Source organism: Branchiostoma lanceolatum, chromosome 3, assembly GCF_035083965.1.
Source record: "Branchiostoma lanceolatum isolate klBraLanc5 chromosome 3, klBraLanc5.hap2, whole genome shotgun sequence".
Classification (NCBI taxonomy): Eukaryota; Metazoa; Chordata; class Leptocardii; order Amphioxiformes; family Branchiostomatidae; genus Branchiostoma; species Branchiostoma lanceolatum.
In genome coordinates, this window is record NC_089724.1 from 31969233 (window position 1) to 31993323 (window position 24091).

At 40.6% G+C, this 24091-nt stretch overlaps 2 protein-coding genes and 1 long non-coding RNA gene across 6 annotated transcripts in view; 1 reads left to right on the forward strand and 2 right to left on the reverse strand.

The window, feature by feature from the left end:
• Positions 1-8843, forward strand: part of LOC136431435 (C-signal-like) — a 57119-nt gene extending 48276 nt beyond the window's left edge. For both annotated transcript variants that reach the window (XM_066422810.1, XM_066422811.1), the window contains exons 4-5: positions 2288-2444; positions 6495-8843. In XM_066422810.1, the coding sequence (XP_066278907.1) occupies positions 2288-2444; positions 6495-6624 (287 nt within the window). In that variant the 3' untranslated portion in view covers positions 6625-8843. The remainder of the gene's footprint in view (positions 1-2287; positions 2445-6494) is intronic.
• LOC136431438 (uncharacterized) overlaps positions 1-24091 on the reverse strand; it is a 150721-nt gene that overhangs the window by 104535 nt on the left and 22095 nt on the right. The gene's annotated exons all lie outside the window — the stretch shown is intronic.
• LOC136431434 (endoplasmic reticulum-Golgi intermediate compartment protein 1-like) overlaps positions 8844-24091 on the reverse strand; it is a 32983-nt gene continuing 17735 nt past the window's right edge. For all 3 annotated transcript variants that reach the window (XM_066422806.1, XM_066422808.1, XM_066422807.1), the window contains 7 exons: positions 23452-23543; positions 23096-23220; positions 20387-20503; positions 19170-19227; positions 18117-18217; positions 15086-15208; positions 8844-14715 (listed from right to left, as the gene is read on the reverse strand). In XM_066422806.1, coding sequence (XP_066278903.1) covers positions 14608-14715; positions 15086-15208; positions 18117-18217; positions 19170-19227; positions 20387-20503; positions 23096-23220; positions 23452-23543 — 724 coding nt within the window. In that variant the 3' untranslated portion in view covers positions 8844-14607. The remainder of the gene's footprint in view (positions 14716-15085; positions 15209-18116; positions 18218-19169; positions 19228-20386; positions 20504-23095; positions 23221-23451; positions 23544-24091) is intronic.

Below are 24091 nucleotides of genomic sequence, written 5' to 3' on the forward strand. Positions count from 1 at the left end.
CTGACTTTGGCTGGAGACGGTAGGCATGTTGCAAGACGTTGTCCCGCTCAAGCATTGAAACAAATTTTACAATGATAGGATTACCGTTCATCCGTGGCATGCGGTATACGTTGACGAAAGAGAAATTCCTGGCATTCACGACCCCCAATTTGTTGACAAGAAAGTCGTAAGCTTCTTTGACCACATCTTCTCCTGTCTTGGACGGGATTCCCCAGAGAAGAAGGTTCTGTTTCTTAGAGTAGATCTCGATTTGAAGGAGTCTATCTTCAAACTCGTTGATGCGTTTGTGGAGTTTCTCCGATTCTTCGCATCCACTTTAACTGCTTCGATTTCTTTGTGGGCAAAGATCACGCTGTCTTTGACATTTGACACTTCGAGCCGCAAGGTCTTGATATCTTCGCTCATGTTTGAGACTGATTCTGTATAAAGGTTCATGAAGCTTGCAGAGGTTTGGCTTGCCAGGGCAGTTAGCTGGCTTGCAATAATGGACAGTGACACAGCAGCCATCTTGGTAGTCACCCCCTCCTCTTTGAAGGATTCGTCAGAAGTCGAGCTGCGGGGGTCCTGTTTTCACTTCCTCTTAGCCCTTTCATGTACAGGCATCCAAAGCAAAGATGTTGGGCACAAGCTGGGACATTGGCAATGTGTTACATTATCAAGCTTCCGTCACCTTGAGTGCGTGAGATGTTTCCTTTTTCATTTCGTTTTTTTACCTCTCAAGCATTCATGTAGCCAATGCAGTGAGAAATCTGTCCCAGATAACCTGATACCCTGCTTGTCATTTGGTCCTACTAGTACTAGCAGTGTTTTTGACGCAGGTGTTCCAAATAGAACAGGGGGTTCTATATGTGGTGTTCAACGGGAATGGTCCATTACCAGCAAAAAATGGTTTGCGATCTGTTTCAGTCTAATTACACTGGGTGTGTGAAACTAAAAGGATCACTGTCTAGCTTATTTTTGCGCAGCTTTTGAGCGCTTTTAACATGTAATTATCATGCAAACATGGTAGACAGTGGCATTAAATGCCAATTTCATAAAGATTACAGCAACTAGAATATTTCCAGTTTTCAAGCCACATAAACTCTGGATGCCTTTAATGTTTTATTGAATACAGGGATAAAAGACTTGTTAGTTGTAATAACATGTTTTATCGCTTCAATTCTTTTTACATGCTCAATGGTTACCGTACCAGTATTCAAGTTTGAAAATGTGGATATCTTGGGGTTTTTTTTGCCTGCCTTGTTTTTTTTTTGCCCGTGCGCACTAAGGGCGACTTTAGACCTACGATTATATACAGTCATGCGACTGGCTGTCGTCACGACTTCGCCGGCGACGGTATTTTTGGGCCGTCTAAAGACGATCAAAACAATCGTGCGACGGCAATAAACGAGAATCCTGGAACCGTCGTCACGACCACCTCAGACCCAGTCGCACGACGTTCTGCGGGGGGGCTGTGGCTGTTTTTTTCTCGTCTAAAGAAGAACCGTCGCCGGCGACGGAAGTGGGTGGTATGCTAATAAGCCTACTGCGTGCTGTTTCCTGTCCAGGAAGGAAATTTCTATCGTTTTCTTTGTAAATATGCATGCAGTCAGCAATGGAAACATATTTTTCTTATCCGAAACCGGTTATTCTGCCGCGACGCCCTGCCACCAGTGGCTACTTCTCTGGTATGCCCCTATTCCTCGATCCCCGTGACATCCCCGGCGGCGGCCACGAACTCGGGTTAAATCCCAGGTATTGCCCGTCTCTGTACCAGCCTCAATCTCTTTCTTTATTGAGCACGTTCTCAACGTCTCATCTGCAGGGCAACAGTTTCATCATCAGTAAAAGCTTCATCTTTTGCGTGACGAAAACAAGCGGTTCCCCCGCAATTTTGAATTTGCGCGCAAGAGGTCACTTTGGGTCACACAAGCACATCAATGGAATTCTGCGCCGCGGGGATCCCGTGATACTTCCTGACCGTGTGTCTAAAGAAAACCGTCGCCCACGACGATGATCACATGACTGTACATAATCGTAGGTCTAAAGTCGCCCTAAGTTTGGAGTCTGCAGAGGAAGTCATCCATAAAATTTACTTGCTGTTGCCTCACACTGGCTCAATCTTTTGTGGTCGGCAAGCGTGAAAGGATTGAACCTGGAGCGAAATAGTCATATAGGTTACATATCTATTCAGACCCGTTCTCAGTCGCTTAAAATGAAAGATAGCAATCTGACTCCCTTATAAAATCAATCCATTTCTTCGTTAGGGCTCTATCTTCTTATATTCTAAAAACTCTTGCAAACTCAGGTCTTGGTGGTTGGTACTCCTACCGTATGTCCAAGTGTGCACTGAACATGGCCACCAAGAACCTCAGCATCGAGCTCGGCCGCGGCAGGAACAAGGTGATCTGTGTCAGCCTGCACCCTGGTACAGTGGACACAGAGCTCTCCAGGCCCTATCATAAGTAAGTCAGTAACAGACAGATGTAGTGGTGCGGATCGGTCCGGCCGGACCGGTTCCGGACTTGTAAAACGTTTAGGTTCAAGTCCAAAAAAACCTAAACGTCTGGAAACACGAAAAAATATTCCAAAATTATTGTTCAGGTCCGGACTTTCAAGTCCGGACCTGAACCTAAACCTCTGGACTCGAGTCCGAACCTAAACCTAAACTCGGGTTTAGATCCACACCACTAGACAGATGTATCTATCTAGTATCTATCTACACTCGCCACAAAAAGTTTGGAAACTTAACTTTTGTCGATCATATCTCCGTTGTGTCTTCATCAAATTCAATTAATTATATATCATTAAAAAGCTTGTGATTTTCTTTCCGATGATAGCAAACTTATTATTGTTGTAAATTAATGGACCGAGACCTGCTTAATGCGAGCGGGTCACATTAAAAAAGTGCCCAGATTACCCTGCTAAAGTCAAACGCTCAATTCTGGATTTTTTTTCTTGCTGCTGGTAGCACGTGGCTTGTATGCGAGGGTAATATGAAATTTAAATCAACAAAACACATTAATATGAAAGCCAAAGTTAGTCTTCATCCAAACAAAAAAATGCGTAAAGGAGCCTCAGTTATGATGAAGGTGGCTTAATACTGAGTACAAAGCCATGCACTGTCACCACAGCCCGACACATCCTCCTCATAATTGTCACCAGTTGTGTTACGCGATCCCTAGCTATTCTTCCACAAGGAGTCGTTGCAGGTCGACCAGTTTTGTTCTGTTGATCATTCTTGCATGCTCAGCTCGCCCAAGCTGATCAGTGATCACAAAGTCTGAGACTGTGTTCAATTGTGTTGATATCTGGGCTGCAGGTGGGCAATTCTATCCTCTGTATTCCTGCATACTGGAGGTGGTCTGAAATGACTTTCATTCTGTATGGACGTGCACTGTCATCTTACAGAATGGCACCCAGTCTCATATTGCAGAGGTAAAGATGTAGAAAATGTGACTGGATGGAGAAAGGTGTCTCCATATCTTGACATATATATATATGCCACAGTAGAGATTGGAATCCAATAGAGTCCGGAATTCCAGTCTCTACTAGTCTAATCGCTACTAGTAGAGTTCCCTATTCTATAAGTAGAGATTGGAATTCCCATCTGTCCCAGATCCTACTTGCACAGATGGGAATTCCAATCTATACTAGTACTGATGGGAATTCCAATCTGTACTTGTACCAGGTCCTACTTGTACAGATGGGAATTCCCATCTATACTAGTAGGATTCCAGATTGTACTGGATTCCAATCTGTACTGTGACATATACATGCATACATATGTATGCATATACAAATATATACATATACAAATATATACAAACTGAATACATAAATACATACATAATTTATACATACAGTCAAACCTGCCCAAGGCGACCACCCGGGGGACCGAGGAAAAGTGGTCGCGTTGGACAGGTGGTCGCCTTGAAGAGGTTCGACTCACATTTCCAGATTGATGTTAATCAAAATGAATTATTGAATACAGTATTACATAGATGGATGGAACAGCATAACTACCACCAGGTTTAATTCCCATTGACAGAGAGATCCTACAAAACTATATTTTTCGTTATCGTTTTAATTTTGTGCCGTTACGTGGTGTACAAATTCCGTCATACCTTTGACTTGAAAACAATGCCTATTCTCTAATCGAATAGCACCCTCCCGCATTCACACGTTACGCCAAATAGTACATGCACACACACACACACATAATATCTTAGTAAGGCATAGGAAAGAGCCCTAGCAAAAACCTGCCGACCCAGCCATCTTTTGTGGTCCGACCGATGGATAAAAGGGGCAAAAAAGTTTTTGATCTGACAAATGAATGATGAAAACGCAAGGTTGTGATTTCGCTGTCCGAGCCCATGGCCGCATCGAAAGGTAAGAGTGCAGCAAAACGTACAACGTTGGCAAGCAAGCAGTGCTCAATAAAGGCTCGTGAGATTCACGGAAGTAAAAAGAAAATAATATTCTTAACTTTCGTGAATAACGGGAGTGCTCTAAATGTTCATATTAAGAAATGTTCTGTTTTAGAAATGGCAGCGGTAACGTTACCAACTTGAAAGTGGCGGGTCCCCCAACAACATGTCTTGCCGATAGTTTTGCCCACTGCGAAGTCATTTTCATCTTTCGGTGGTATTTAGTGAGAGGCGGACAAATTTTGATAATAATACAAGAAGTGAAAAATGATTTCAGTTAGATCTGACTTTTTATGTACCACGTGCACGTGTTTGTTTTAGGTTTAAACCAAACCAGAAGCTTGCCGTAACTGGCCGCAAAGTATTTCTTCTATTTAGTATGATTTAAAACGTTTTATTTAAACATTTTATAGATGGATCGATGTCATTCCATAGATTTTTGTCCGTCAAGGTCTTAAAAACGTTTCATTCATAGGCAACAAAATCCGATGTCGCCACATGCTTAAAAATGAGGCGGTCGCCATGGGCAGGATTTGTGCTCTGTGCGGTCCCAACTCGTGCCTATGGGGAAAATTTTGGGGCCAGGTGGTTGCCTTGAAAAGGTGGTCGCCTAGGCAGGTTTGACTGTATACATATATATGGATACAAAAATATGGATACATACATATAATTATATATATATAGAGAGAGGGAGAGATATACATAAACATACTTACATACATATACATACATTATAAACTACGCACAAAAAGGTTGGAAATTTAACTTTGGTCGATCATATCTCCGTTGTTTCTTGATCAATTTCAATGATTTATGTAACATTGAAAAGCTTGTGTGATTTTCTTTCCTATGATACCAAACTTATTATGATTGTAGATTAATGGAACGAACACCAGACCTGCTTATGCGAGCGGGTCACAAAAAAAAGTGCCCAAATTACCCTACTAATGTCAAATGCTCAATTCAGTATTTTTTCTTCTGGTATGGTTGGTATCACGTGGCTTGTGTAGGAGGGTAATATGAAACTTGAATCAACAAAACACATTAATATGAAAGCCAAGGTTAGTCTTCATCCAAACCAACATAAAAATGCGTAAAGGAGCCTCGGTTATGATGGAGGTGGCTTAATACTGATTACACACACCATGTGCTGTCACCACAGCCCGGTACATCCTCCTCATAATTGTCACCAGTTGTGTTACGCGATCCCTGGCTATTCTTCCACAAGGAGTCGTCGTAGGTCGACCAGTGTTGTTCTTTTGATCATTCTTGCATGCACAGCTCGCCCAAGCTGATCAGTGAGTCTGAGACTCGTGTTCAATTGTGTTGAGATCTGGGCTGCATGAGGGCCATTCTATCCTCTGTATTCCTGCCTACTGGAGGTGGTCTGAAATGGCTCTCATTCTGTATGAACGTGCACTTTCATCTTGCAGAATGGCACCCAGTCTCATATTGCAGAGGTAAGGATCTAGGAAATGTGACTGGATGGAGAAAGGTGTCTCCATATCTTGACACATCGAGGTTGCTTAGGATGATTAGCCTGGTTTTTCTTCTGGCAGTTAACGTTATACTGCCCCACACTATGACACTGGCTCTAACAAACAAACAAACAGTCAGTCTATCTGTGCAACAGTCAGCATAGGGTTCTCCTCACTGGCCCCACAGTTTCATTTACCCATCCAACAGTCAAAGTAAACCTTCACTTATCTGTAGCTGTGAACATAACATTCCTCCACACACTGTTCCATTCCCGATGTGGACGACACCACCACCCTGCGCTGAGTGTTAATTGACACTAGCATGGACATTTGGGCACTTTTCTTCTACAACCCACTCGCGTAAGCAGGCCTGGCGCTCGCTTCATGAGATTGCAATTATAATGACTTGGGTATCATGGAATGGAAATTACACAAGCTTTCCATCAATATATAATGCATTGAACTTGATCAAGAAACAATGGATATACGATCGACTAAAGTTAAGTTTCCAAATTTTTTGTGCGTAGTTTGTATATTTGATATATAAATTTTTAAACTGATTTCTTGTGTTTTTTTTTTTGTCTATTTGTGTGCTTGTCCATTACAGGAATGTACCAAGTGAGAAGCTGTTCTCAACAGAGCGTTCAGTGCAGTACCTGATGGACATTATAAATGGACTGACGATGCAGCACACAGGCAAGTTCTACACATGGGACGGAAAGGAGATGCTGTTCTAGTGGTACATCACCACAACTGGCTAGACAGGAGCTTCACAGTCTCTCAGGGAGCATTCCGGTCACCGTTGGGTAGTTTCAAGGCACTACGGTAAATGCCTTTAACTAAGGAGTTTGCAGGGATTTAATTTTGCGGTGGTTTTCAGTTCGTGGTTGAAATAATCTGGTAGGCAGGCAGAAGACAGAACATTCATTTTCACAGTGGTTTTAACTTTGAGCTGAAAAGATCACACTCAAACATCAAACCACTCAGTCTGCGAAAATTTCAATATTTACAGTAGATACACTGTAAATTGATACAGTAGATACACTGTAAATTGACCCAATGGGCTGCAAAGGAACTTCACAATCTCGAAGGGAGCATTCGGGTCACTATTGGGTAGTATTATTAAAGGGACTTTTGTAAATGCCTTTAAGTTTGCAGGGATTTAATTGCGGTAGGTAGAAAATGGAGTGGTCATGCATGGTGGTTTTCAGTTCACGGTTGAAACAAGGGCACCATGGAAGGCAGGTAGAAGTCAGAACAACCATTTTCACAGTGGTTTTAAGTTTGAGGTGGAGTCGTTGATTACACAATATGTTCATGTTTGAAATCTGAGATAATCCATCAGATGAACTTTGTAGGCTACGGTATAAAGGTGTATGTGAGCCACCTCCCATGTTGTTAAAGATATTATCACATAGCCTGGTGGCGTTGACCAATCAGAAGCCTCCATTGCCCATGTGTTATGACACCATAACACACCCGTGATCATCATTCCTCCCATTATGTAGAGGGGGAGGTTATCTTTTTGTTATCATTTGTATAATGTTTATTAGATGTTTACTATCTTAGAGTAAATCAAATCTTTTGTAAGCGTATGACAAAATTGAATAAACCATTTCAATACAAGTCAAATCTAAACGGGTGGAACTGTAAGTGGAGCCGCCCACAGTCAGAAGGACATCCAGCAGGGAGGGATGCCAATATTGCAATGTTATCAAATATTATCTGTGGAAATGTTGGTTTTCAAAATGAAATCTATCATCTTCTGTTCAAAAGGGACATACATGTAAAAACTATGTAAATTCTGAAATGCATTCTTAAAGGCACCAAGAGCATTTTATGAGGCTTGAAAACTGGAAATATTCTAGTTGCTGTAATTTGTATGAAATTGACATTTAATGCCACTGTTTACCATATTTGCGTGTGGATTTCTTATCGAAAGTGCTCAAAAGCGGCACAAAAATAAGGTACATGGTGATATTTTAGCTTCACGCGCCTAGTGTAAATAGACCGATACCATAGCCCCACCCACCTCTGTCAAAACGTAGAAATGCAAAATAAAAACATAAAAATGCAAATATTTGACGGACACGCAGTCACCCTCTCATTGGCCGAAACGCTAATTGTGATGGACAGTCAGGATCAGTCTACATGTATTAGGGCTTGGATATTCTATCAGTTCTCACCACACAACGACATTGTATCTTTGCTCCTTTAATGTCGATATATAATGATATTAGTGTTATTGAAACTTAATATGTGTAGGAATGACTAGAAATTGAAGTTGTTTTATTCAAGTTTCAAGCCTCATAAAATGCTCTGGATGCCTTTAATAGCTGTATAGGGGATCTATGCATCATACAGGAATTGTCTACTCTTATATGGGTCAGTTTGGATAGGCTATATGATAATAACGTTAATGACCCGCCTCTTCCTCGGTGTATATGGTGTCATAACGCCTGGCCATGTGCTATAACCTCGGATATTCGGTGGTTATAGCACATGGCCAGGCGTTATGATACCATATACACCTTGGGGCGGGTCATTTACCCTTAATTATTTAGAATTTATTTATTGAAATTTACCGCATTTGTGGAAGGACATACATGTAACAGGTGACTATCACATAACAGTTGACTATCAGTCACGCCAGGATGGACCCCTACTTTTTTCTATAAGTGAGGTGGGAACGTTAACGTGCTGGAGGTATTGCTCTCCTCAAACACAGGATCTACAGTGTTACATCCCTAACCCAAGCTAGGTATATCTAAGGCTTATAATATCTTGTAACCAGATGTACATTGTATATCATGGAAATATATTCATAAAAGGTAAGCTACAGCACTTAGTACAAGGGGAAGAATCATGTTGTACTTGGTCTCTAAGATGCAATCCACAAATTGTAATATGGAATGTCCTTTTACCACAATGATAAAGAATGACAAGTAGACACAGATTTGAAAAGGGTGATGTACATGTATTGCTGTTAAAACTACAATGATGTTTTGTGTGTTCCACAGTAGACATTTGGTACCTGTAATCTGGATTCATCCCATACAATTCTATCCCAATAGTCTATATATGACAATACAGCAAGTGGCCTACACATGTTGAGCATATGGCATCTTGGATAACATGAAGACAAAATCTGAATTTGTTGCTTTCTCAAAGCACCTTTCCTAACATTTCTGTCATCATATCTCTACGCACTTGCACCGGAACAGATAATCTTAGAATTTAAGCCGGACAGATGCTAGAATAGTATAACTCAATATCCCAGACAAAAAAAGAAAACATCTATAACTAGAAAGGCAACATTTGCGAGCAAATACAGCATGTTTAGCCATACTACTCGCCATGCAAAAAATTGACTCTCCCAAAATAACAATGGACCATTCTAAAATACTTCCGCTAAAAAAATGGATCACCCCAGTCCAAAATTGAGTTTAAAAACAATTATCAGTCTCTCCATACAGGAATGGAGTCTTCCAGTAGCACCTCAACACAATATGGACCAGTCCAACTCCAAAACCATACCCACTTATTGATTAACAAATACACTTCTGCTAACAAATGGACTTTTTCATAATCATTCCAGCTCAAAATTGAAAGAAATAATTAAAGAATCCTCCCCTTGCAAGAATGGGATATTCTGTGCCATCTCCATGTAAACTACACCAGTCGAAAAATATCCGCTGAAAATTAAACTCTTGCGCATAATCAACCCAGTTCAAAATTGAATTAAAAAAGATCAACCCCAGGGAAGAATGAAGTTTTCCATAGTATACATAATGATATATATGAAGATTTGACAGGAGAAGAAGGAAATGACCAAAAACAACATATTTCAGCAATAGTATGGGTGAAATATAAAAATGTGACACCCCTTTGTTTGAATGCATGATTCAATTATAGTATACACTTTGGGTTGAAAATAACGAAACGAAAAAATTCTTTGTTTAAAAAATCGTTTTGAAAGGCTGTTTGCCAAACATTTGAATGAGGGCCTGTGTACATGACCAAGGCAGACACATGCCAGATTTCACATTATTATGGTTTAATACATAGGAACTGGAGATATGTATCTTTGTTCAAAAAAGAGTGAACAAAGCCATGTAATCACATGTCCTAGGAATTCCCATACCATATTTGGCATGAATACTCACTGTACTAGCACACCTGCGCCAGAAATGCAAGATAATTAGATTAACTCAATTGACCAATCAGGTGGTCGCAAGGCTCACAGGCATGCAAGGCCAGGTGCAAGGCACTTGGGGTCACTGACCTTTAGGTCATATGTAGTATTGGAAGTGACAGAAGTGGCAAATATTGTCAAGAAAGCCCAAAATAAATCGTTTTGAAGAAATGTATGCCAAAAATGGGAATGTAGTCCTTTAAATATTTGTTCAAGGCACATATACAGCAAATTTCAGGTCATTCGGTTGAAATACCAGGGCGCAGGAGGCCAAGATATGCATCATTGGCCATAAAAACCTCAATAAAATCACTTTCAAGGTCAATATCAAAAAAAGGAAAAAAACGCACATTGGTTTTTGCCTACATTACCTTTGTACCAAATTTTAGGTCATTTGGTATAAAAATGACAGAAATGAATCGATTTGAAGATTTGACAGGAGAAGAAACCTGAGTAAAAACAATATGTTGAGCCATACTAGGTATGGCTAAACATAACTAAGATAAAAAAAGTTCTTTATTCACGATCAGGAGGAAAGTAAAAGCAGACATTTTGGTGACCGTTTATCACCTGCTTTAGTTCAATAATGACTGGTTCACTTTTTGTAGTCCACTGTGTTCTGCTGGTTCACTTTGCACTGCAGCTAGGTGTCGCTGCTATGATAATGAATAGATAATAGATCATACAACATATATATATATATTTGACAATACTTTACGTCTGGAACTGCTTTATCTCATTATTGTTGCTGAACAATATCTATATGTACGTGACAATATGTTTTGGACCGCATTTTTAGCAGTGCAGTACAAAGTGAACCCATCATTATTGCTCTGAAGGAGGTGTCAGTCACTGAAACGTCGGCTTTAATTTTACTCCTCGGTTGTGACTAAAGAAATTGTTATTCAGTCATTCACCAACATGGTGAAATTATTCACAGAACATCTATAACTACACTCAGCACAAAAAGTTTGGAAACTTAACTTTAGTCGTTTGTATCACCGTTGTTTCTTGATCAATTCCAAAGCATTATATATTGTTGGAAAGCTTGTGTAATTTCCTTTCCTATGTTACCCAACTTATTATAATGGCAATCTCATGAAGTGAGTGCCAGGCCTGCTTACGCAAGTGGGTTGTAGAAAAAAAGTGCCCAAATTTCCCTGCAAGGGTCAAACACTCAGCGCAGCGCCAAAACCGTTTGCAATGGTGTCATCCACATCGGGAACGGAACAGTGTGTGGAGGAATGTTATGTTCACAGTTAAGATACAGAGAAGGTTTATTTCGACTGTTTGATGGGTAAATGAAAGTGTGGAGGCAGCGAGGAGAACCCTATGCTGACTGTTGCACAGATAGACTGACTGTTTATTTTTTTTATTTGTTGTTGACTATGAGTTAGTGTCATAGTGTGGGGCAGTACATTGTTAACTGCCAGAGGAAAAAACAGGCTTATCATCCTAAGCAACCTCGATGTGTCAAGATATGGAGACACCTTTCTCCATCCAGTCACATTTCCTACATCTTAACCTCTGCAATATGAGACTAGGTGCCATTCTGCAAGATGATTATAGTGCACGTCCATACAGAATGAGAGCCATTTCAGACCACCTCCAGTATGGAATACAGAGGATAGAATGGCTCACCTGCATCCCAGATATCAACACAATTGAACACAGTCTCAGACTCTGTGATCACTGATCAGCTTGGGCGAGCTGTGCATGCAAAAATGATCAACAGAACAAAACTGGTCGACCTGCAACGACTCCTTGTGGAAGAATAGCCAGGGATCATGAAACACAACTGGTGACAATTATGAGGAGGATGTGCCGGGCTGTGGTGACAGCGCATGACTTTGTACTCAGTATTAAGCCACCTTCATCATAAGGCCACAGCAAGTAAATTTTATGGATGACATCAGCGCGCGCATTGATTTTCGCCTGATTTCGAAATAAAAAACAATAATCTTTCTACCCTTTGGCAATGGTCAACATATTATAGATAGGACAATATATCGCAAACGTCTGTCAGTTCTACCCCCCAAAGTCCAAAATGCCGTAAAAAGGCATTTGCACATGTAGAAATGGTAGGTATATAGGGGGAATGGTGAAAAATCCGGGCAAATGTGTTGTACAGTCATATGCAAGCTGTAGTAAGATTGCTCCTTGTCACCAACTTAAAGGAAGCTTCGAAGGCACAGTGTAGCCCCGATACCAAGCTTGTAAATGGAATCAGTCTGTTATTGCTGTGTCAATATCATCAACAACGTGTAATTCGATAAGTAATTCTCTAATGAAGTGAATCGAACTACTACTAGTAACAAATCCGATGGCAGGGTCAGATGAAGTATCTTTTTGTCATGCAGTTTGAGTAGACCATTGTCTAGCTGTCTCTCTGTTGAAAGCAGAATAAAAAGACGGGGTTTTCTGAGGCACGGTAATTGAGTCAGACCGTCAGGACAGCAATATCGGAGAGAACTTGTTTTCGGTTGAGACGAAGTGAGCAGAGCCAGCATCATAAAGTCACAGTCAGTCTGCCTCAGGAGACTCCGGTTCCCAGTGTACGGGAAGCCTTGTCTCTGCGTCCTTTCTCTATTCCTGACGTGCTATGCAAACCCGAATCGATAATGATTTTACTGTTGACACCAGTGTTGCTTACTGGTTTATCAAATACAGGAAAAAAAAACTTGTTGGTTGTGATACCATCTTGTATCACTTCCATTCTTCTTACATGCTTTATTTTATTCAAGTTAGAAAATGTGGGCATCTTGTTTTTTTTTGCCCATCTTGTTTGTTTTTTCGCCCGCGCGCATTCATTTTGGAGTCTGCAAAGGATGTCATCCATAAAATTTTCTTGTAATGGCCTAATTAATAAATAACTGAGGCTCCTTTACGCATTTTTATTTTTGGATGAAGACTAACCTTGGCTTTCATATTAATGTGTTTTATTGATTCAAGTTTCATATTACCCTCGCACACAAGCCACATGCTACCAGCAGAAGAAAAAATAATGAATTGAGCGTTTGACATTAGTAGGGTAATCTGGGCGCTTTTTTTATGTGACCCGCTCGCATAAGCAGGTCTGGTGCTCGTTCCATTAATTTACAATCATAATAAGTTTGGTATCATGGGAAAGAAAATCACACATTCAAGCTTTTCAATGATACATAAATCATTGAAATTGATCAAGAAACAACGGAGATATGATCGACCAAAGTTAAGTCTCCAAACTTTTAGTGCTGAGTGTATTAGTGAATAGATGGAATAATCCACTGCAAACATAAAAATATAGTTTATCCAGTTCATCTCTTTACATCCACCAACAAAATTTATACAATGCTTAATGCAAAATTTCATCTCCCTGAACTCGAAATATTCTCTCAATTCTCCAACTGTACAGTAATATATAACATTCAACCATCTATATATATAACTAACAAACTACTGAACAGTAAAATACTAGTATGCAACTTAAATCTTCTCTGGCAGCTCTATGGCTAGTCAAATAGCAAGACTTGCTCCCACGCTTACCAGTTACTTCCCAAGAAGATGGTACTCAGGCTATAAGCTGGTTCATGGTTTAAACTGAGCATGTGCAGTGTGATGCATATATCAAAGTTGAAGGCCCTTGAGACATACAAAACATGTCTTGACATGTATCTTGAAGCATGGATAAGACAAGAACTGTTTTCAAGTCAGGGCCTTTGACCTTGAACCAGCTTATCATAGTTCACTATGACAATGGCTGCATGTATAATTGCTCATATCTTGTAACCACTGATGTGACAGTGGATAGCTGAAATGTAAGCTATACTGCAAGATTTGCTATACAAAGTGATCATAACTTAAGTGTGAAAAATCATAATCATCTGCTGCAAAAATTGTGCAAAATCTCTTCAATAAATACTCTTTGGCAAAGTCAAGGAATATTTCTAGCACGACTATTTTTACTGCATAGAAAAAAAAATGACTGAAACAAGAAACCAACACCATTGCACCAATTGATAAAGTCCTGCTTTCTTCATACTAATCTAATGAACTTGATAACGAACATGCCTCTCTCTAGAGAAGTAGCATCTTCTCTGAAAACAGACATGGAGCAATCTTGCCTTAATGCTACAGACACCTCAATCATATAAGTAAAGGTTGCTATATAGCAAATAAAAATCTACATAATAGTAATAATTTTTCTGCATTTTATGGCTTTAAATTTGACTGAAATCTCAATGCACTTGAAAATCAAAGTAGGCACAACACACAAACAAACCCCAAGAAACCATTCAAAGTCTGGATCCTGCTTTCTACCAACCCATTTACATACAGCCCTGTATTGCTTGAATGTATTTCTGTGGAATAAGAGGACATGAAATCTTGTGTTCCATATTAGAAGTTCTCAGACAACAAATTTGATACAGAATTGTAGAAGATTCTGTGAAAATGTAAGGATTTTAAAATCACAAGCATTGAAATCAGATGAAAATGTGTATTACTTCTTAAGTGTACTGAGATAAAACTAGTCGCCAAGGTTTCATCAAGACAGTTTGCCAAGTTCTGCCTTTTTGAAGACTTCTGCTGCTGTGAAGATGACTGAGTCAATGATGCCTGCAACTGTGAAGGTCCCGCCAACAACAGCACAGATCTGCAGGGACACAGGAAATATGTTAAAATGTTTGTTCAGACCCTGGTAGTGCCTAGTGGCACATTGGGCAGCAAGTTTCCTTGCTGTTGCAGTAAGGCGGGGTTCATTTTTTTCCAGGGAGGGGTCGCTAGCCCAGCCCCCTCTTCTGTGCTCGAAGTACCTCCTTGAGCGCACAGGAACCCCATTCTACATCTATTCCAAAAGACGGGTGCAGCCTCCACCTCAACCAACTAATTGGAACCAGGAGCTCAACTGTGGGGCTGCTACCAGTTGAGCTATAGGGACATCCCTTGAGCGAGTAAATACTGATCTTTTTTTTTTTCATCCTTTACTTGACCAGAATCCAAGAACTACAATTTGAATTGATTACCGTGGTGATGAAGTGGTACAATGGCTTCCTCTTGTCGGTGTATTTGACTGTGATGGGGCTCAGGTCATACCGGAACCAGATAGCTGGCATCACACGGTGTCCATGACCAAATGAGATGTAGTCCTAAGTGAAAAAGGGAGAAAGAAAGTGATCTCGAAATCAGTTGAATACTGGCTCAATGATTACTCAATGACCAGTTAAGGAACTCTTCCACTGGTCTTAAGAGTGAAGTACAGTATTCACTGGTGCATTGTTCCAGGGAAATTTCCCTAGCTCTTTTCAACAACTACAATGGACAGTAGACCATACTTAACATCCCGACTATAGGACTGCAACCCATACCAGTAGCATGCATGTCTGCAGAGCAACACAGCCCCTACACATATGTCACAGTAGAGATGGCGATTCAGGACAATCGGCGATTGTCCTAGGACAGATCGCGATCGCCGTTTGTCCTAGGACAGACTGCGATCGCGATCTGTCCTAGGACAATCGCCGATCCTACTAGTAGAGATTGCGATCGCAATCTGTCCTAGGACAAACGGCGATCGTGATCTGTCCTAGGACAATCGCCGATTCTACTAGTAGAGATTGCGATCGCAATCTGTCCTAGGACAAATGGCGATCCAAACTTAATGATGCTAAGATATACTAATAAAGGAAACAGCAATATCTTGTATAATCCATGATTTTATTTAGTATTTACAAATTCTGAGATTGATATTTTGATACCTGTTTTAACACTTTACAATTGTTATTGTTCTCCTATGGTTGTGAATTCAATAGGTGTGAAACTGTGAGTAATATCTTGACACCTCAAAATTTGCATACTGAAACATTGTTGGATCACCTTCTTCCAACTGACATCTTTCACACATTATCAAAATTTTTTCACTCAACTTTATCAGAAATTACTTTATCAGAAAACATACTCATTCATCCATTATAAAATATGAAGTAATTCACCTAAAATAGTTGATAATTATGAAATGTAGGTAGTATGCTAAACCTGATTGAAATGTTGTGCAATGATTCATTCTATTTTCTAAAGCATTTCCATCTAGTCAGAATTTGTCCAGGCAAGTAGAATCGCCGTTTGTCCTAGGACAGATTGCGATCGCAATCTCTACTAGTAGAATCAGCAATTGTCCTAGGACAGATCGCGATCGCAAACTTGTCCAAGTAGAATCGCCGTTTGTCCTAGGACAGATTGCGATCGCAATCTCTACTAGTAGAATCGGCGATTGTCCTAGGACAGATCGTGATCGCAGTCTGTCCTAGGACAAACAGCGATCGCGATCTGTCCTAGGACAATCGCCGATTGTCTTGAATCGCCATCTCTACTGTGACATATGTCTATGTATATGCCTCCATAACTTTAAATGCATAAATAAACATCTTGACATAACAGCTTTGAACTCCTGGACGCTCTTCAATACTTTGTGCAAAATGTGAGCTTTTTGGGGGTTGATTCATCTTCTGAATAGTACATTGTTTCTTTCAAATAAAGTAAAGAATGAAGTGGGCAAAAACACTGAAGAAATCAAACTGGCGTGGCATCTAAGATATTAAGTGTAGTTACAGGATTTGTTGATTTTGTTAGAACCTGTTGTAAGTTGGAATTCATTATAGCACAGAAATGTCAAAAGGTTAAAAAAACATTTTAGGAAATGGGGAACATTACACAATTATCTTGTTAATTAGGAAACACGTTTTGCAAACTGTTCTGGAATATTATTTAGGTTTTTGTCTTTACACCGTCTACAGTTTATGTATAACGGGGGGTGCCCTAACATGTTACGTTTTTTTACGCGCTCGAACTCACGGCGCTCCATTGCTGGTTGCCAGAGAGTGGTCACTTTTTTTTTAATGAATAAATTTTGAACACATTCATCTAAAGAACATACATGGCCAAGAAATGTATTCATACTGTTCATGGGCCCTTCACGCTCCGCGTTACAAGCAGAAAACGCTGTGAGACATTTTCACGAATGTACTTTCTGATTTAGTGCTACGCCAGATAGCGTGCCTAACTTAGTACGCTTTTGTAATTTGCTCTCTTCGGAAGTTGGTGATGAAGTTAAGGAAATGCAAATAAGGCTTGTAGTCTGCTATATTCTAGCTTTCTTTTGACCGGAAAATTTTGACTGTGTGCACTTCTCATGTCATGGCTATATCTAGCGCATCCCAGCTCATGTTTCCACAGGGAATAGGCTACTACGCGCGGCCCGACGTACGTCTTGAATGCGGCCCGACTTACGAAATCATTACGAAAAACGACACCGCTTACATCAATAATACTTCGTCTACTTATTGGGAAATATCTTCGCCATATCTGTATTCAGTTTCATTTTCATAGACGGTACCAAACACATGTTAGAGCGTAACAAAACTGTGCGTTGAATCGTTCCGCCATCATCACGGCCCAAAAAAATGGCGGGAAAACAATGTCGCCAGACGACAGCAATGTTTACGTTGTTTTTCTTTGGCTTAAGGTTTTTCTTCTTTTCTTTCTCAACAAACACTTAAAGACCCAAATTTTTAGTGTTTTATGAAGTTATATTTCTTATGTGTATGATATAGTTGTGTGACTTGTGTATCTGCTTGGCATAGGTCGTATATTTAGGTGCCTGGCCGTCTAGCTAGGCACAAACCCTCTACTTTACTTAGCGCTCCCATCATTATTGTCAAAATACTACTTTTCGGCAAAACAAGAAATGAATATGTACACATATGTTTTGAATGCAAATGACAATTATGTGCATGAACTTGGGTTATTTACCTTCCTTATCAGCATAGTCATTGGACACAAACACGGCGTACTTATGCAAAATAAGATCATTAAAAAATCCGTAACATGTTAGGGTGCGTAAAATGTTAGGGTGCCCCACATTACCTTTGTTTTCTACTAAATGTACTATATTATACTTGAAATGCAATAAAAATTTTAAAAAAATTTTAAAAAGTTTAGTTACAGTATCTTGCTTGAAATGTTTGCGGTAATAGGTTTTATTTTCAGAATATACAGTACCTTGTAAGCATAGGTGTACTGGAAAGCGAAGGACTTCTTGTCATGTCTGTTCTCAAAGATGGTAGGCACGATCTTAAGGAAGTAGTCGTGTGAAGACAGAGCTGCAAAGAGCAAGGGAACATTCTGAAACTGTCCCAAGTCTGCTGCAAAGATAAATCTCACTGGGCAATATTTCAAACTCATTAACAGTCAAACCAAATACATGATTCATACACACTGCTGTTTGACATAAGTTAGGTCAAATATCTCTAAACGTTATGATGGAAATAAATAATACAATTATATTCAAGTCAAGTATGCCATTTCAATTGAAAATTGAGACTTAAATGTGCGTTGAGCAATGGGTTTCCTGTTGATAATATTTTTCAGATCTTTTCAAATCTAAGGTGGCAAGTGTTTCTTCTATGTAGCATAGCTTGTAGCATAGCTTAAGTCCGTGTCACACATATCCGACCATGGCCTCTCGACCTTCTCCAGACCATAGTTGGGAGTTAGTCCTCAGCAAGGTCATCTGTCAACAGCCGATGCTTCGGTGACCGTCTGTCACCCTCCTCAGGGCTGGTACTATTCCACACTGCAGCTAGGTGTCGGCTCCCTGCCAACAATGAGGTCATGTCATATGTCATGATATGCGGTCCTGAACGACACCAAGCTGCAGTGTGGAATAGTACCAGTCAGCCTGGAGGAAGGTGACAGACGGCCACCAAAATGACATCAGCTGTTGATTGTATATAGATCCTGGTTGTGAATAAAGAACCTTTGTTATCCAGTAATTTTCCAACTTGATGAAACTATTCACAAATGGTTATCTGTGGTTGATGATGATGAGTAAGGATCTCACGGGCAACACAACCCGAATTTCGTGCTTATCACAAATGCATCTATTAGATAAACATCTTAACATAACAGCTACTCCCAACCTAACCGACCACAACGACCTTGGTTGGGGAGTGGTCGGGAGGAAAGTCATCAGAAGGTCCTGAATGACAGGGGCTTAAGACAGCATATAATGATATTTTCCCATGCATGAAGCATGCAAAAGTGAATACTAACCATTGGCGTGTAACCTGTCCACTTCATCCAGTGGGTTAAAACTACCTTTGATATGTTCCTGCATAAGGAAAGAAACATAAAAATCGAGTGATCAGCATTTGCAAGAAACAACACATTCTACGTTTGTGAAGTTTAGACATCCAGGTAAAAAGATACGCCAAAAAATAGTTATTCATTTTGACAAGCAACTGGATAAAATTTTGAAACAGGCTTTCATCAGTGACTAAGGAAAGATCTGGCAGAACCAGGTTTTATACCAATGGTCTGAATAGAATGAGGTGAAGACAATTTCAGATGGTTCAATAGAAAGTCAAGACAAGGTTGTATCTAATGACTCAATTAGCTCCTCTTGTTTTGGGAGCTAATGTTGCTTGTCGGGGTGGGGGGTAGGTTGGTTTAGTGCGTTATCCCAAGTGCCTGAAAATTTGACGTATAGACCTCCTTTCCTGTTGAGGGTGGGATTGTACATTCTCTCAAATATTGTCTCTGAGTCTTTAACTCCCCTTTTGGACCAACGGCGTTTGCACTTGAGTGTTTTCTTAGAAGGTTTGAGAGCTTTGTTGAATGTCTAATTTAGGTAGCCACACTTGGCTTGGGCATATGGCCCAATGGAGGTGTATATGTTCCTCTGTTTTGGCTTTGTCTGAGGTGATGATCTTGTCTGGTTTATGGAAGAAAGTTTCAGTCACTGCTTAGTTTGTGTTCCTCAGACAAAGCCAAAACAGAGGAACGTAGACACCTCTGTATAGGGCCAATCATTTTTAGAAATACAGTACTTAAGTTGCACTCTGGCAGTAACCCATCGAAAATGTTTAGAAATCAGAAATTGTCAACTGCTTATTGATGGCTTGGCCACCCAGTTTAGGTCCCATGTTAAAATGACAGCTGACAACTTCTGTGGTGGATAACAAACTTTCATTAAGGTATTTGAACAAAATTTGCCAGGCATTTTTGGCTGTTACAAATGTTTTGCTAGCCCAAGAAGGTTAAAGACTCGTTGGTTTTCCCAGACCCAATCTTCATCTTAAGGATCTTCTTCAGTCTGACCAATCGTTGGTCTAACAGGCCCCAGGTGAAACAAAGTCTAGACCTTTCTAATTTTTCTGAAGGAGGCACACCCACAGACTCCCCTAGATGCTCTTTGGTGCTATGTCTCGTCCCCCCACCCTATTTCAATTTTGCTACTACCAGCTCTGATCACTGCCGTTGACACTTACAGGTAAGAATGACGCCAAGTCCTCCCCGAATCTGAGGTCATGAACGACGTGTGACATGTCTGGGTTGGCTGGCTGGACAGTCGCGGAGTGAGTGGACATGTGGAAGTTCCCTGGTACCTGTTCCAGGGGAATACCGTACATCTTGAAATGTTGATGGTTGGTTTATTTTCACGGTGGCACAGTGAAATCATTATACGTGTACCACGAACACATGTTTTTTGTAATTCTATTGTAGATCAATTGTTTCAACCACAAACTTCAAACAATGCAAAAACATCCTTTTCCCTCCTAAATGCAGTTACAGTTACTGTATCAAAACTCAAAGCCAGATGAGGGACAATACCAACTGTATCTCCAGAATCTACCAAGAAACTACATGCCAGTTTTACTCAAATCTAGAACTAGTAGTAGAGTTGGACTCAGATTCATATCCTTATAAAGGAATTTTTCTGCATAAGGTACCGGGTCGGAGTTCAAATCTGACCACGGTTGGGGTCATGGCGCAGTGATCTGCCAGAAGTGAATTGTCGTCACCCTGATTTCTCCCCCCTATTGCTTGGTGATCGTTTTAGCTGTGCATAGATTTTTTGTATCTCTTGAAAAGCCCGTGAGTTGTGATATTTTTGGGCCTGGTGACGTTGGTTTGCCATCGAAGCCTTTTTTTGTATTAGTCCGGAAGCGGTGATGCGCTTTTTTTGTCTGATGACCCAAACAGCAGCTTTTCAATGCATTTTCACCGAACTTGCATCATCGGAGATTGCAAAAAAGGTTGATTTTTTTTATTTTTCAGAGACAGCAATCACTAAGCTTTCTCAGCATATATGCTGTGACTCCTTTTTTCAAGTAGGTTCGATCAAAAAAGTGTAAAAAAATTTAAAATTTTCAGGTCCAAAATTTACATTTTACTCTGGTTTCTACCCAAAATAAAGGGACAACAGATGATGCCGAGAAATACATCGGAAAGCAGCAAAAAAACGCTTTTCGCAGATATGATATACATTTTCCGTCCTACTTTTCTTGGCGGAATTGTAGCCCCTCGGCCTGATGATGTCGGCCAATATAGCAATTTATACCAAGTACTAAATCCATTTAATATTGCGGTTGGTAATTTTAGCGGTTGGGGTATTGGGAGTAGTTCGAGGCATCTGATTTTAATGGCCAAAGCAAACATCACTGTCTCAAATGTTAGTTATCAAATGTTTGCAATTATGAAATTTTAGCAATTGACAAGAGTGTCCCTTAAAGTAGCTGAAATTAAGGTACCATTAACAAATCAAGAATTACAGTATGCTGTTTCAAAAGCCCCCCTTTCCACTAGACCTTGAGCAACCATTGAGCCACCAAAACTTCAAATTAGTGTGTAAGCCTTGATTTTAGATGTGGAATATGATGCACTTTGTAAAGGTATGACTTTAAAGACAACAAGATGCACAAAGACATTTTAAATATGTGTCCTCTTATCATTTATGAAATTCAAGAGATTTGTCAAATTTTGAGGTGATCATGCAGTGGTTGCGATGTGGTCACAGCCTCCAGGGAAAAGGGGGCTGATCTGGTGTAAAAGCAATATTATGCCAAAGAATTTGCTACAGAAAAAGAGGACAATACATATCAAGATTTAAAAAATTGTACAGTAGAAGCCACTTAATTGCATCTCGGATAAACGCACATTCCATTTAACTGCACCGAATCCCAAAATCCCAGACCGGTTCCCATTCACTGCATTGTTAGTGACTCCGTATATCTGCACCGCGCATTGTCACCAATGCCGGATAACTGCACCAATTTTTTTCAAAATCCTCGACAAGTTAACTGAAAAGGAGCCCTAAAAATCGGCAAACGCGGTACAAATGAGCCGATACATGCCTATGTAGAGGCACAATACCGCCAATATGTCTAAAATTGTTTTCACTTACAAAGGAAGGTGGTCTCCATTGACAATCACATTGATAGCGATCGTATGGGAGGTCCTGGGCGGGTCACGGGGCGTGTCGTCAGCATAAAGAGATGCACGCCTGCCAAAGGCGGTATTGCATTTTGGCAGACTGCTGTACTAAATAAAGATTGGTCTCTCCCTGTACACTGTCTTATTACTGTGAAATGTATTTAAGTTCGCGGGGATTTGATTTAAGGATGACATGAGGTGTTGTTGGCGGTTTTAGGTTCGCGGCAGTATATATTCGCATACTGCTGCTGGCGCTTACTAATTTCACTCACTGGGTCCTGAGATGTCTTTCCTGAGAATTTGAAATTCACTGTTTTAACACATAAACGTGGCCCTAACAAGAGGTGGGATCTACGGTGTTACCGCACTGTACCTGCACTGCACTCTACTACTCATTAGATAGCTTTAAACAATGCATGCAGTTAGATATGCGAAGGTTAGACGTGACAGGATGTTCGGTGTAATATAACTAGCTGCTGCCGCGCCGCGTGCCTGCGAAGCTGGTGTGTTACGCCAAATGGCGGTTAAACAGGCTATTTAGATACAGATACAGATACCTGTATAACGAAAGCTTTCTAACATCTAGATGCGTACTGACAAGTTCATACAGCATATCGAGGTTTGGAAACTATTCATCTCCTGTATGATACAGTGTACAACCGGTCCAGCAGGGTAATTTCGCATAATTGCACCAGCTGGATGATTGCACCAAATACGCTGGCAAATGGGGTGTGCAGTTAAGCGGATTCTACTGTATTTCCCACCTTATTGACCCAGAACCTGCCCTCAAACCTGCAGCCCAGTCCATTGTTCACAGGAATTTTTTCCGTGTCCTCCACGAAGCCAACCTCATGTCTCCCCATCTCATCCTGGATGTCCAGTCCGACCACTGCAATAGGTCATGAACACTGAATTGCATGGGGACAGTCCTTTTGTTCCAATGCACCTGTGTTCTGACAAGCGTATATTCTGATACACCTATGTTTTGACAGCCCTATGTTCCAACACCCCAAGGTTTTCACACCCCTACGTTTGGCTAAGGGTTAATTTCAGTCATAAACATTACTACAGGAAGGGCTGCTTGAATGGCATTTTCATGGACAAATTGTGGTCGTCTTACCTTCACACTTGAGCTTCGGCAGTGTTATGTTGAGGAAGACTGAGATTTGCCCTCCTCCTCCCCCGGAGTTGTCCACAAACAGCTCGCTCATGCTGCAACATTCAGCCAGCGTTAAAAAGACTTGTCTCTTCATGAGGTGCGGTACAGAGATCTCATACATTATACATTAGTTAGTTAGTTAGTTAAAATCCTCCCACACCATAATTGATGTATAGGGCGGTGCCCATCTCCATTTCACAGCCTTGGGGTCACAGTGTGGTGCAATCACTGCAGCAGGGGACTAGTCCACTAGCAGTGGAGTGTGTTTAACTTCCATACTGTTTCATAAGTATGTACCATTTTTATTAAGTCTTTGGTATGACTCAATGCACCTCTTGTCCAGAGGTGTCCTACCTGGGGCTTGAACCCCAGTCCTTCTGGTCCAAGTAATTTGAACCAGATGTGGCACAGTAGCAGAGGCGCAGGCCACTACACCACAGGGAGCTTTATAAAAATGTTAAATAAAAAAAAGATAAACACACTCCACTGCCTGTAGACTAGCCTCCTACTGCAGTGATTGCACCCCAGTGTGGTCCATTCGTTATTTGGATAATACTATCATTCTTGTTGAATATTTCAAACAATCTCTAGAATATCATTC